Source organism: Lucilia cuprina, chromosome 6 (genome assembly GCF_022045245.1).
Source record: "Lucilia cuprina isolate Lc7/37 chromosome 6, ASM2204524v1, whole genome shotgun sequence".
NCBI classification, from domain to species: Eukaryota; Metazoa; Arthropoda; class Insecta; order Diptera; family Calliphoridae; genus Lucilia; species Lucilia cuprina.
In genome coordinates, this window is record NC_060954.1 from 56,098,857 (window position 1) to 56,114,727 (window position 15,871).

Below are 15,871 nucleotides of genomic sequence, written 5' to 3' on the forward strand. Positions count from 1 at the left end.
TAAAAGGGGAATTATTGATATTGCAGATATATATACATTTACAATAATGATATTTATTTTATTCCACTACGATGAGGGTAGCGAAGCACACTGGGTATAGCTAGTTATGATATAATTTTAAACGATAAATCATATTTAACCTCAACCATAACCCCGTGATAAAAGACCAAAAAAACAGAAGCTGTTTTTGTAACTTGACATGACAAATGTTTGATTTAAAGTTTGATGTATTGTTGTTGTTTAGGGTTACAAACTTGGCTTAAATGTGTGTTCTGTATAAATGTTACGTTTGGTATCTTAATCTTTATGTTTAGATACGTTTAACGAGATTATGATGGTCAGGCATGGAAAATTTAGTACTATTATACTTTGTTAGTCAAAAGGTTAGTCTGTAGACTAGTCAATAGATTAGCTAGTAGACTAGTCAATCGACAATTCATAGATTAATCAAAAGACTAGCCATCGTAAAATTAATAGTATAGTCTGAAGACTCGTCTAAAGTAATCAATAGATTAGTCGGTAGACTTATTAATACATTGATCAGTATAGAATTCTGTAGACTAATTAAATAGCTAGCCAATAGATTAGTCAGTAGACTAGTCAAATTTACTAGTTTATAGATTAGTCTATAGACTATACCTAGTCAATAGTCTAAGTAATCTAATAGTCAACTGTCAAGTCAATAGAATAGTATATAGTATAGCCAATAGAATGGTCTATAGACTAGTCAATATATTAGTTAATAGACTAGCCAGTAAAGTAATCAATATACTAGCTAGTAGTCTATTCAGTAGCTTGTAGACTAATCAATAGACTAGTCGCGAAACTATTCCATAGACTACTTAATGGTCTATTCAATAGACTAGCTAATCATCAAGCCAATACATGAGTCAATAAAGTAGTCAATAGACTAATCTATAGTCTGCCAATGTAATAGCATATAGACTAGTCCATATATTAGTCAGTAGACTAATCACTAGACTAACTAATTGACTAGTCACCGGACTAGCTAGTGGACTAGTCGATGGACTAGCTATTAGACTAGAAATAGACTAATCAAACCATATATTAGTCAATAGACTAATCAATAGACTAACCATGGACTAGTCACTGGACTACCTAGTGAACTAATCGCTGGACTAGCTATTAGACTGGGAATAAACTAATCAAAACACCTTTTCATTGACTACTTAATAGACTAGCTAATAGAATATTCAGTAGACTAGTCAATAGATTAGTCAGTAAAGTAGTATAAACACTAGTCTATAGACTATTTAATAGAGTAGACAATAGACTTATCAATATAGTCTACTGACCAGGCAAATCAATAGTCTATGGACTAGTCTTTGTGTATACCATTAACTATTCTATTGATTAGTCTATTCTATTGTCTATTGAATAGTCAATTGTTTAGTTTTATAGAAGAGTATATTGTCTAGTCCATAGACAAATCAATAGACTAGTCAGTGGATTTGTCGACAAACCAGTCTGTAGACTAGTCAATAGACTGGTCAATAAACTTAGCAAAAGACTAGTCCATTGGCTAGTCCATAGACCAATCAGTAGACTAATCAACAAACTGATTAATAAACTAATGAAAAGAATAGTCCATAGACTAGTCAGTGGCTAGTAGGTAGACGAGTCAGTATACTGGTGAATGAAATAGTCAGTAGATAAGGTAATAGACCACTCAATACACTACTTAATAGACTAATCAAAAGATTAGTCAAAAGTCAATCGAATAGTCGGTAAACTAGTCAATAGACTTATCAAAAGACGAGTCAATTGAAAAGTCGGAAAACTAGTTAATAGTCTAGTGAATAGCTCAGCCAATAGATCTGCCATAGACTAGTATAATCTGTTATAAAACTTTAAAATCATTTCAAATTTACATTTTCCCATGTCTGATGCTGTTGTTGTTAAGGTTTTTTTTTGGCAAAATTTATCTGCTTGACTGAATAGGTTATTGACTGTTTCTGTTGTAGGTTCTTTAACTATTGGATAAAACAAAAATAAAACTTTTGGAATAAGAAGGTCTGAAATTTTTAATTGATATTATAAGATTTAAACAACAACAAGAAGAAGAACAATTTAACAGATTTCAAAGCAGAACCTCGACTAAAAAAAGCAAAATAATTTTATGTTCGTATTCCTTTATTTAGTTTAGAATTTAAGTTTTATTTGGAATTTCCAGCAAAAATCACTCGAGCATTTCTTCTTGTATTTTTTCCAAAAGTCATTGTTTGCTTTTGTTTTAAATTCTTTCTTTTGAAATGAATTTTCTTTTTAAAGTTTTAGTTTTTTTTTTTACATTATTCTTAAACCAGCGACTGACTCCATTACCCTGAGACTGGAGCTTTGTTTAAAGTAGTGAAATTATTTTTTTTTTAAGTTCTATTCAAAGTAATTATGTTTGTTGCTGTCTCTATTTATTATTATATATTTTTAGTTCTTTTTAAAGTAAAAAATTTTAAGGTGAAAAGTTGTTAGAAGTTATTTGTTTAGTTTAGTGTAAATTGTCGGAAGTGTGTAAACGATTTTGCCAAAAAAAAATAAAAAACTCTCAAAAGAAATTATTCTAACAAAACTTTTGACTTCGTTTTATTTGTTTGTAAAAAAATTATAACACTTTTATTGTGCATTTCATGGACAACGGTTGTGGTTTAATAGAAACAAAAAAGATTATAATTAAAAACTAAAAGTGTGAAAAGAATTTTCTAATAAAAATTAAAGATTTTTTTTAATTATTAAAAAAGAATACTAAAATTAACTTTTTTAAGAAATATACTTAACTATTTGTTTATCACAATTAAAATTATGATACGTTGGAAATTATTAAATTATTATCATCAACTATGGACTTTAATCAGTTTTTGCTGTTTACTATCAAGGATTTGTGCCTTAACTGTGGATAATCAACTGGTTTCAGCTAGAAATGGTAAGTTTTCTTAAATTTTTATCTGAACTTTCTTTCCTAAATTTGTCTTTTTTAAAATTTCTATTCTGCAGAATAGTCAATTGCATATTTATAGTTATTGAATCATCTATTCTATGGGTTTTCCCTTGACCAATCTATGGACTCACTTATTGCCGGTTTTATAGGATAGTCGTATGTGTACTCAATGGACTAGTCGATAGTCTTTTCCATGAATTAGTTTATTGTCTATTCTATGGATTTCTCTATTATTCTCTAGACTGGTCGAATGTCTATTCTAGAGAATAATAACCCTTAAACTGTAAACACCTTTTGCTGAATACTAAGTCCAGTTAACTGGGATTCTAAACATTAGACAATAATTTCCTTCACAGTTCGCTATATAGAGCTTTTCCATTCAAATTTTTTATCAAAAGAAGCGCACAATAAGCTTAATATTTGTATTTTTTTAGACCTTCTGAACATGACTTGAACGTCTATAATTCAGAACCAGTATAACTATTTTAATCGACTAATCCTTATGGACCATATCCGTAACATACTGTATGGGTCAAATATAGGTCCTACTTCAAAGAATTTATAACTTTAGTTGATCGAAAGTTTATTGAATACAACTTTTATGTTATCGTCGCGCCAGATTTTAGAACCACAAAATACAAAGCATTTTAACTCTTATTTAAAATGCTCTCTTTTTTAACCAACGCTGCAGTAGGATTCTATAGTTGAAACGAAAAGTCGACTTTTCGACTTTTTGCATTTAGTTAAAAGTCGACTTTTTTCATTTAGTTAAAAGTCGACTTTTCGACTTTTTTCATTTAGTTAAAAGTCGACTTTTAGTATTTTATAAAGAGTCGACATTTTCGACTTTGTAACTATATTTTTACTTTTTTTTGAGTTTTTCCGACTATTTTAAAGTTTTTGATTTCTTTTCAACTTTTTTAAAATTTTCGACTATTTTTGACTTTTTTCTACTATTCGAGTTTTCGACTTTATCTGACTTTTTGCCACTTTTCGACTTTTTTCAACTTTTTGACTATTTTTACTTTTTTTCGAGTTTTTCCTACTTTTTGCCACTTTTCGACTATTTTTTTACTTTTTTCGAGTTTTTCCGGCTATTTTAGAGTTTTTGAATTTTTTCCACTTTTTTTGAAATTTTTGACTATTTTTTTACTTTTTCTACTATTTTCGAGTTTTCGACTTTTATTTACAAAGTCGACTTTTCAAGATTTTTTATAAACATTAATCGAGTTATCGACTTTTTTGTAACAAAATAGTCGATTTCGACTTTTTTGGATTATTCGATTATTTGAAAGTCGATTTATAGAACTATACGCTGCAGCATACAACTAAAAATTAGATTCCTTAAGGCACCTTAAAGTTGCAAATTTTTTGTTAGAATTTGTTTAAAAATCGACTTCAAAAGAATAAACTATGAAAAAAGTTGTTGCAAATTGATATTTGTCCAATCGACTAGTCCATAGAATAGTTCATCAATTAGTCTATATAATAGGCAATTGACTAGTTCATAGCAGAGACAGTCGACTAGTGTGTAAAAGAGACCGCCGAAAAATTTCCATAATAGACATTCGACTAGTTTATAGAATATACAATCTATAGAATAGACAATCGAATAGTTACTCCAAAGAATAAACATTCGACTAGCATATAGAATTAACAATAGATTAGTCCATAGAATAGACAATTGACTTAGCGGCAGAATAGACATTCGACTAGTCTAGAGAATAGTTAATAGAGAAATCCATAGAATAGACAATAGATGAAAAAAACTATCGACTAGTCCATTGAGTACACATTCGACTAGCCTATAAGACCGCCAATAGATGAGTCCATAGAATGGTCAAGGGAAACCCTATAGAATAGATGATTCAATAAACTGTAAATATACCATTGACTATTCTGCAGAATAGACAATTAACTAGACTGTAGAATAGATAATTGAGTAGTTTGTAGAATACACAGTCCGTAGTCTAGTAATAGAATAGGCAACCGACTAAATCGACTAGTGTATATCTATCTATCTATCTATCTATCTATCTATCTATCTATCTATCTATCTATCTATCTATCTATTTATCTATCTATCTATCTATCTATCTATCTATCTATCTATCTATCTATCTATCTATCTATCTATCTATCTATCTATCTATCTATCTATCTATCTATCTATCTATCTATCTATCTATCTATCTATCTATCTATCTATCTATCTATCTATCTATCTATCTATCTATCTACCTATCTACCTATCTACCTATCTATCTATCTATCTATCTATCTATCTATCTATCTATCTATCTATCTATCTATCTATCTATCTATCTCGAAAACTCAATGTCCTAAAGAAAATCTGAAGCCCGATTCGAAAATAGAGCAGCGACATCTATTTCGGATATCGATTTCTTTGATTTTCCAAATTCTTGTTGGGCTATGCCCCGTTTAAAACAATAACGACTTAATAATTTCCATAATGACCTTCATGTTTTCAAACAATTTTTTTTCCAAACAATTTATGATAAATATACGCATTAATTAACAAAATTTATTCTAAACAAATATTTATTTAATTGTTGGAAAAAAAGTAAAAATTAATTAAAATTCAAACTAAAAAAGAAAACTCTACAATATGACCTTTGCAAAAGTTCAACCATATAAAATCCTATTGTTTCACAATTATTTAGTTATTTTCACAATAGAAAAAGAAGAAATATTAAATAATTTATTTTAAATTATGACAAAAATCATAACAATTGTTGATTTAATAGAATAACTAACTAAACTATAAAAGAAAAACAAAGAGATTTTTAAACAATTGTTATGTTAATTAAAATTTAATAATTATATTTTAGTTTAGATAAAAATAAAATTGCTAATTGAAGCTTATAAATAAAGGACATTTGTCAGGTGTCAACATTATTTTTTTTTTTAGATTTTAGTTTTTGCAAATTTTTTATTTTTAAATATTATTAATATGAATATGGCAACAAATACAATAATATTTAATTTTTGATTTTTAAATGAGGCTAACTAAAAAATGTTCAGTATGTTTTTGTTTTGCCTTAGTTGTTTAGATTAGTAGTCGTAGTTTTAGATACTTATTTTTCTAACCGTCATGCACCAGAAATTGTTGTTTGTAATTGTAGCATTTGTGTTAGAATTAATGTTGTTGTGTGTTGTTTATTTGTCAGGACTGGACACTTAGTAGTTAGATAGATAGATAGATAGATAGATAGATAGATAGATAGATAGATAGATAGATAGATAGATAGATAGATAGATAGATAGATAGATAGATAGATAGATAGATAGATAGATAGATAGATAGATAGATAGATAGATAGATAGATAGATAGATAGATAGATAGATAGATAGATAGATAGATAGATAGATAGATAGATAGATAGATAGATAGATAGATAGATAGATAGATAGATAGATAGATAGATAGATAGAATTAGATAGAATTAGATTAGAGAGGATCCGAGTAAATTGGCAAAATATTTGTTGACTCTTAACCCATTGAGTGCAGTGGTAAAATAAGTGTCGCTATGCTTTGAATGAAGAAAAAAGCATAAATAACTGAAGTCTAATTATAACAATTTTTTAAGTAATATACTTTCCATCTCTGACTTTAATAAGGTTTAATTGTTATAATTTTCTTTTCCACATATGTTAATTTTTCGTTGCCGTGTTAATGACTTTTATGACTTCTTCTTTTTTTTATTTTCTCAACTTAACTTGCATTTATTTCTATTTACATGATTCTACACATTTTTTACACCGATTTACAGATATGTTCATATGTTCACATTATATACAATGTTTACCCTAAAAAGTTAATTATATGTAAATTTAAATTAGTTAGGTCTCTTAAGTTTTGTATCAAGCTTAAAGATTTAACATATTTAACAAACAGTTAACAAATTGTAATTTGTAAATTTGTAGCTACTTCACTTTAGATTAACAAGGTCTGAATTTAAATAATAATTACATTGGGTGAACAGTTAAATAACTTAGGGGTTAAGTTAAATAACATTCTGATTAAGAAAATATCAAATATTTAGAATAAAAAGAGAAAAAAGTACCAGAAAGTCTCCTTTTATACGTAAATACTAAAGCTGTCACTTAACGTTGCGGATTGGATTCTTTTTTTCAAAAGGTTCATCTGCAACGCAACTTGAATGTTACGTCCAAACAAAGGATTTACACAAGTTTTCGTAAGCCAAAAAACGAATCAGCTGATTCAGCACGGAACGAAACGTAGAGACTAACTGAGTCTTAAGTTAGTTTCTTCATTACGTGATGAATCGCCGAATTCATTTTGGTTTACTGAAACCTGTATGAGTCGTTAGTTTAACTGTGTAACTTCAGTTGAAATTTTTGTATGAAAAACATCAATCAGCTGATTCGTCACTGAACGTTATGTAGGAACTAACTGCGACTTTGCTTTGTCTTGCTCCATTTAGTTACAAATCCACGTATTAGAGTAAATTTTACAAAATAGATTTATTATTAGAAATGAATCAATATCTTCAGATCTGAATAGTATGGTTTATAATTGAGCTAAGGTCCCATAAAAGGTCCTCTTCCGAAAATGCCCCTGATACTCATATTAATGACACTATAAAAATACAGTCAAATAACGATGAATTGTTTAATAAATATAATGAAACTTTCTCAATTGTTTAAAATATAACAAAACAAAAGTTGTAACCTGTTACACAAAGTACACCTAGCCCTTAATTGCAAAAAAAAAACAATTTAATTTTAAATTAAGTGAAGTCAATTTCTTAAATGACCTCTTTAGCAAAATCTTACATAATTTCCTTAATAATGGACAAAAACTAAAAAAAAACGAAACTATTTAAACACTTTTAATTTCTTTACAAAAAAAAAAAAAAAACAACAAAAGTAAAACATTTCATCATTTATTGTCTTTTAATCGCAGATTGTTTTGAACGCGTAGCATTAGAGGCCATGATACCGTTCGAGAAGACATTTAAAACTGAAGACACCAATTCGTTGCGCATGTGTAAAGATAGATGTTTGCAAGAGGGTGACAAATGTCAATCGATTTCATTTGGGTAAGTTGCATGGCTGCACAATTGAAATGATTAGCTAATATTACTTACATAACTGTGTATTTCAATAGAGTGCATCGACGTGGAAATGGCACTTGTCAGCTGTCGAAGGAGAAATATAAATTGGGTTCACGTCCCAATGGTGTAATATTTGATCCAGATTTTGATTTGTATGCTAGAAAAACAAATTGTTTTGATTTAAGCGATAATAGTTTGCAAGATCAATCAGATCATTTGGAACAAACTGATGGTTATGGTACAAGTTTGGCGCCTACAACTCCAGTTTTATTGCCAAGTAGACCCTCTGAGGGTACACCCATTTTACTGGTAGAACCTAGCCCCTCGGTAATGACTACTTTGGAAGAGCAGACAACACGCTATGCCTCACCTACGGCTAGTTATGATGATCCCACCACTATTTTTACACAAGGACCACCCACCACCTATGAGCCCAGTACGCAAAATATACCCTCCACTCCCGCCTCTAATGGAGATCGTTTATATTTTTCACAAGATATTTATCCTTTATATAAATATCCCACCCTTTATGAACCCAATTATCCAGCACCTAATCAAGAAGTTTATATTCCAGGTGGTTATGCCGCCAATGCTCCAGAGGTAGAAGATCGTTATCGCCCCACTTCGTATGACAGCAGTGTAAGACCCTCAGCTCCTACAAATTTCAATGGTCCTCCTAAACCCATATTTGGTTTGGGTTATGGTAATGGCTATAGTTATGGTCAGCCAGAATCATACAATCCAGCCACCATGAGACCTCAAGATTCGGGATATTCTTCTAATTCCCAAAGGCCCACAAATATGAATAGAGATCCTGCTAGACCCTCTGGGTATGACAACAATCATAGAGATCCTAATCGCCTTTCCAGCTATGATAATGACAACAGAGATAGAGATCATTTAAGGCCTTCGGGTTATGATGGTACTTCCCCCTCTTCCGTTAATTATCCCAGACCAGACAATGGTCAAAATGCTGCATCTTCTTATGGCAATAGACCTGTAAATAATGATCCACCACCTCCCTATGGTCCCCGGCCTAATAACGAACACAATTCTCCACCGCCTTATGGCCCCAGGCCAACTAGCTCTTCACCTCCATATGAACCAAGACCGGAAAACTCTCACAGCTCTCCTGCCCCTTACGGACCTCCAAGGCCTTCATCTCAACGTCCTGGCGATTATATGGATTTTACTAATAGACCTGATGCTCCCGAAGGTACAGCCAGACCTTCTACTTATGGTCCCAGTGGTGGTAATACTTTTGATAATAACTATATGCGCAGAAATGGTACTGCGGCTACACGTCCAGGTGGATCGGCTTATAATGATGATAAACATATTAATACCTATTTTAATCCAGATGATTATTTAACGGGCAATAAGAGTAAGTGGTGTATTTTTAGAATAATAAAGATTAAATAAATATTTCAATATTTTAGAACGTCCCGGTTCCTATGAAGATAATGAACGTCCAGATTATAATCGTGGACCCATGAGAGGTGAGTTTGTTGCAAATATTATTTATTCGAATATGGAAATGTTATGAAGAGCTTAAAGCTGTACAAATGTTAGCTTTCGGTAAAAAGGAAAAATCATATGTTACTGCTCATTCGAATTATATGATCAACCTTTTGACTCAAAATCGAAATATATAATTTTATTGAAATCAAGACTGGCTTAGCAAAGACAAATTTATTTCTTTTAGTAAAAACTAAGCTCTTAATCCGAATAGGAGTAAACTTTACTCCGATATGTACAAAAACTTAACTTTCAATCGGAGTAAGTGTTCGTAGTGAGAACTTGTTGTTTAGTTACTAAGTTAGTTATTTAGTTAGTTAGTTTGTAAGTTAGTTAGTTAGTAAGTTAGTTAGTTAGTTAGTAAGTAAGTAAGTTAGTTAGTTAGTTAGTTAGTTAGTTAGTTAGTTAGTTAGTTTGTTAGTTAGTTGGTTAGTTAGTTACTTAGTTAGTGAGTTAGTTAATTAGTTAGTTAGTTAGTTTTTTAAGTTTTTTAGTTAGTTAGATAGTCAGTTAGTTTGTTAGTTAGTTAATTAGTTAGTTTTTTAGTTAGTTAATTAGTTAGTTAGTTTTTTAGTTAGTTAGTTAGTTAGTTAGTTAGTTAGTTAGTTAGTTAGTTAGTTAGTTAGTTAGTTAGTTTTTTAGTTAGTTTTTTAGTTAGTTTTTTAGTTAGTTAGTTAGTTAGTTAGTTAGTTAGTTAGTTAATTAGTTAGTTAGTTAGTTAGTTAGTTAGTTAGTTAGTTAGTTAGTTAGTTAGTTAGTTAGTTAGTTAGTTAGTTAGTTAGTTAGTTAGTTAGTTAGTTAGTTAGTTAGTTAGTTAGTTAGTTAGTTATTTAGTTAGTTAGTTAGTTAGTTAGTTAGTTAGTTAGTTAGTTAGTTAGTTAGTTAGTTAGTTAGTTAGTTAGTTAGTTAGTTAATTAGTTAGTTAATTAGTTAGTTAGTTAGTTAGTTAGTTAGTTAGTTAGTTAGTTAGTTAGTTAGTTAGTTAGTTAGTTAATTAGTTAGTTAGTTAGTTAGATAGTTAGTTAGTTAGTTAGTTACTTAGTTAGATAGTTAGTTAGTTAGTTAGTTAGTTAGTTAGTTAGTTAGTTAGTTAATTAGTTAGTTAGTTAGTTAGTTAGTTAGTTAGTTAGTTAGTTAGTTAGTTAGTTAGTTAGTTAGTTAGTTAGTTAGTTAGTTAGTTAGTTAGTTAGTTAGTTAATTAGTGAGTTAGTTAGTTAGTTAGTTAGTTAGTTAGTTAGTTAGATAGTTAGTTAGTTAGTTAGTTAGTTAGTTAGTTAGTTAGTTAGTTAGTTAGTTAGTTAGTTAGTTAGTTAGTTTTAGTTAGTTAGTTACTTAGTTAGTTAGTTAGTTAGTTAGTTAGTTAGTTAGTTAGTTAGTTAGTTAGTTAGTTAGTTATTTAGTTAGTTAGTTATTTAGTTAGTTAATTAGTTAGTTAGTTAGTTAGTTAGTTAGTTAGTTAGTTAGTTAGTTAGTTAGTAGTTAGTTAGTTATTTAGTTAGTTAGTTAGTTAGTTAGTTAGTTAATTAGTTAGTTAATTAGTTAGTTAGTTAGTTAGTTAGTTAGTAAGTTAGTTAGTTAGTTAGTTAGTTAGTTAGTTAGTTAGTTAGTTAGTTAGTTAGTTAGTTAGTTAGTTAGTTAGTTAGTTAGTTAGTTAGTTAGTTAGTTAGTTAATTAGTTAGTTAGTTAGTTAGTTCGTTAGTTAGTTAACATCAAGAGATCGTCATATACTCTCAACCATCAATAGCTAACGCCAAACATAAATCAAAAATTTTGACTAGCATTCACAAAAGTCATTAATAATTGTGCAACAAGTATGCAACTGATGCAACACATTTTCATACATACACATACTACAAAACTTTTTTGTGATTTTTGATTTATTAACAATTTAAATATGGATTAAATTATTGTTTTACTTTTGCAACTAACTACAACAAAAAACACAAGATTTTAACAAATAAAAAAACAAAAAAAGATAAACAATCTAACAAGAATCATACATCAAGGTGGCATTAACATCATCATCACCATCAACTTACCAACATCTCCAGCATTTGTTTTGTTTAGCATTTCCGTTTTAATGTTTAACAACCAACGTCCATGTAAAGGTTATGTTTTAAATAAAAAAGACGCCAGCCACCACAACAAGAACAACAGCAAAATAAACAACATTGAAACAAAAACTAACTAACTGCCTCTCAACATACATACATGATCATCATCTTGTACACTTGGTAATGATGATGACGGCTTTGGCCGTTACAAAAGTTATTTTGTAGTTGAAGTAAAAGAATTGTAAACACAAAAATTAACATACAATTAACAAGGCAATATTTTGTTGGCAAAAAAAAAACAGTTTAAAAAGAACTTATTGCGTAAGTTACGAATCGTGAAGTATTTTGAATTCTAAAGAACAAACCAAAGCTTTAGAAATACTTATGGAAAGAAAAACTCCTAGAATAATTAAGCTTTCATATATTAGTTTAATCAGCTTTTGTGTCCATAACTCTGAATAGGTGCAAATTTTCTAAACAAAAACATTTCTCCAACTCGGAAACTTTACTTCGACTATTAAATTTTCTATTTACTTACCTTTTTTGTAAATTTTAATTTAATTACGTTACACATAATTCTGGTTCAAAATTTAAAGTGTTCCCGAATCGTTTTCCATTTTATTTACACTATTTTATTAAATGGCAACACTACTCTTTCTTTTTAATATAATACAAAAATCGACAACAATAACAACATATTAACAATTGACATATTTATACCAAAACACTTTTCGCCCTTGCACTCACCCTAGTCTATAGTATAGTCTATAGTCTATAGTATAGTCTATAGTCTAGTCTATAGTCTAGTCTATAGTCTAGTCTATAGTCTAGTCTATAGTCTAGTCTATAGTCTAGTCTATAGTCTAGTCTATAGTCTAGTCTATAGTCTAGTCTATAGTCTAGTCTATAGTAAAGTCTATAGTATAGTCTATAGTATAGTCTATAGTCTAGTCTATAGTCTAGTCTATAGTCTAGTCTATAGTCTAGTCTATAGTCTAGTCTATAGTATAGTCTATAGTATAGTCTATAGTCTAGTCTATAGTCTAGTCTATAGTCTAGTCTATAGTCTAGTCTATAGTCTAGTCTATAGTCTAGTCTATAGTCTAGTCTATAGTCTAGTCTATAGTCTAGTCTATAGTCTAGTCTATAGTCTAGTCTATAGTCTAGTCTATAGTCTAGTCTATAGTCTAGTCTATAGTCTAGTCTATAGTCTAGTCTATAGTCTAGTCTATAGTCTAGTCTATAGTCTAGTCTATAGTCTAGTCTATAGTCTAGTCTATAGTCTAGTCTATAGTCTAGTCTATAGTCTAGTCTATAGTCTAGTCTATAGTCTAGTCTATAGTCTAGTCTATAGTCTAGTCTATAGTCTAGTCTATAGTCTAGTCTATAGTCTAGTCTATAGTCTAGTCTATAGTCTAGTCTATAGTCTAGTCTATAGTCTAGTCTATAGTCTAGTCTATAGTCTAGTCTATAGTCTAGTCTATAGTCTAGTCTATAGTCTAGTCTATAGTCTAGTCTATAGTCTAGTCTATAGTCTAGTCTATAGTCTAGTCTATAGTCTAGTCTATAGTCTAGTCTATAGTCTAGTCTATAGTCTAGTCTATAGTCTAGTCTATAGTCTAGTCTAGTCTAAAGTCTAGTCTATAGTCTAGTCTATAGTCTAGTCTATAGTATAGTCTATAGTCTAGTCTATAGTCTAGTCTATAGTCTAGTCTATAGTCTAGTCTATAGTTTAGTCTATAGTCTAGTCTATAGTCTAGTCTATAGTCTAGTCTATAGTCTAGTCTATAGTCTAGTCTATAGTCTAGTCTATAGTCTAGTCTATAGTCTAGTCTATAGTCTAGTCTATAGTCTAGTCTATAGTCTAGTCTATAGTCAAGTCTATAGTCTAGTCTATAGTTTAGTCTATAGTTTAGTCTTTAGTCTAGTCTATAGTCTAGTCTATAGTCTATTCTATAGTCTAGTCTACAGTTATTGTATAGTTAGTCCATAGTCTAGTTTACAGTTAGTGTATAGGTAGTCTATAGTCTAGTCTAATTAACTAATTAAAATGGTCTAGTTTACAGTTCAGTCTGTAGCCTAGTCTCTAGTTTAGTCTTTGTTTTAAACAAATATCTTATAGACAATTTTTTCCCATCACTAGCAATAAATTAGTTCCACTAAAAATAATTAGTTCTATTTTTGATTTATTTTAAAAAATTCTAAAAATAAAATAATTTTCTTAACAACTTAATAACTTTAATAGACCAAAAGCAGAATTACTTTAATTAATATCAACACATTTCAATAGAATTCTTTTGTTTTTTTTTTTTTTTGCAGATTTTTTCTTATTAATTAAATAGGAAAAAAAACTTTAGAATTATAACTCCAAGTACCCACTAGCCATGTAGAACATTGACCTTTTTGAGAAAACGGAAATACTTTGTTTTTTGTTTAAATCAAAGAGTCAGAGTGTTTTTACGCCTAAAACTTAAAACTAATGCGAAAAATACATTCAAATGGAAAAATATAATAAATATTATTTTTCTTCTTGTTTAGCTTTTTAATTAAGTTTACTGGAACTAATTTGAAGAAGTCTTCTGAACTGCTTTTGATGAGTTTTTAATTTGTGGTAGTTCAGGGAGGAGTTTAAAATATTTTCATAATAAATGTGTTTATTTGTTTGTGCATGTTGTTGGATTCTAAAGATTATGTCATTCTTGTTTAGATTTTTATTTTAAACAATTCATAATATTAGTTGTTGTTGTTTTTTTTAATAATTATAGGGTTTTTGAATGTTACACTTGAGTTCCTTGTTATTCCTAGAGTCTCATCATTATGTTATTTTTAGATGTTTTCAGCATAATTTTCATTTAAGCTGAATTGAAGCAGTCATCACTATTTTAAAGCTGTGAAATAATTAAATTTAATTATTTGTTAGAAACAACAAGTTATTTATTTGTCAGATATAAATTTTCATTAAAAATATAAAAAAAAATACTCCAAATTGTAAAAAATAATTAAAAGTATTTAATTATTTCGTTAAATGTCCAAAAACTGTTATTCAGGTCATTTGCATAGTTAGATACAAATGTACAAATGTAAATTTTTAATTGTAGAAATTTATTTTAGTTTATTTGATTTAAAATAAAAATAATTTCAAATTACAAATAATCCAACAACAATATTTGTTTAGCTGAAGTAAGTACATTCATCAAATGAACCTATATTTTCGCTCTATTTGTCAACGTTTCATGCGAATTTTTTTTTTTTTAATTTATATTCTACATCTGTTGTCTATTCTGTGGGTCTGATCTGTCTGCACCTATTGAACATTAAATCTATGTTGACCATTCATTAAAATTATTAAATAAAAACCAACTAAAAATAATATTAAACAATTGCAATTGTTTTGCTTTAGCAAACTTAGTTTTATTAGTTAATGCTGAAAATAGTACATGTTTAATTTAAATTTTAGTTAACTTTTAGAATTTAGTCGAATTTAATAACAATTCAATGATGCTTTAAAAACTTTAATTAACAATTTTAAGAATAATTGGAATTTACTATTTTTTTCTAAATTATTTGCACTTCTTTGTTTTTAAAATAATATTCTAAAGTTTTCAAAGTATTAATATATTACATTATATGTATGCCCTAATCTAGTCAACTGTCTGGTCCAACCAAAAGTCCAACTCACTTGGATCCATGATCTGGTCCCATTGTGTTATCCTAAGCAGGATATTACCTTGACCGAGTTCAAATCATTTGTAAAAAAGAAGCGCTAAAGTCATATTTCTTAGACTATAGACTAGACTATAAACTAAACTAAAGACTATACTATAGATCTGACTATAGAATAGTCTGTAGACCTGGCTATAGAATAGACTATAGAAAAGTGCATAGACTAGACTATAGACTAGACAATATACTAGACAATATACTAGACTATCGACTACACTATAGACTAAACTATAGCCTAGACTATAGGCCAGACTATACACTAGACTAAAGACCATACCATAAATTAGACTAGTCAAGAAAATAGATTAGACTATAGACTTGACTATATAGACTATAGACTAGACTATAGACTAGACTATAGACTAGACTATAGACTATAGACTATAGACTATAGACTATAGATTATAGACTACAGACTATAGACTATAGACTAGACTATAGACTAGACTATAGACTAGACTATAGACTAGACTATAGACTAGACTATAGACTAGACTATAGACTAGACTATAGACTAGAC

At 29.0% G+C, this 15,871-nt stretch overlaps 1 protein-coding gene across 2 annotated transcripts in view; it reads left to right on the plus strand.

The window, feature by feature from the left end:
- Positions 1 to 2,750: 2,750 nt before the first annotated feature.
- The window catches only part of LOC111681958, a 29,696-nt gene continuing 16,575 nt past the window's right edge, over positions 2,751 to 15,871 (plus strand). Inside the window, exons 1-5 of one of the 2 annotated variants that reach the window (XM_046954943.1) lie at positions 2,752 to 2,938; positions 7,906 to 8,041; positions 8,110 to 8,492; positions 8,631 to 9,440; positions 9,496 to 9,555. In XM_046954943.1, the coding sequence (XP_046810899.1) occupies positions 2,818 to 2,938; positions 7,906 to 8,041; positions 8,110 to 8,492; positions 8,631 to 9,440; positions 9,496 to 9,555 (1,510 nt within the window). In that variant the 5' untranslated portion in view covers positions 2,752 to 2,817. Of the gene's footprint in view, positions 2,939 to 7,905; positions 8,042 to 8,109; positions 9,441 to 9,495; positions 9,556 to 15,871 lie in introns of both variants that reach the window. The other variant, XM_023443864.2, reaches the window with a different exon arrangement.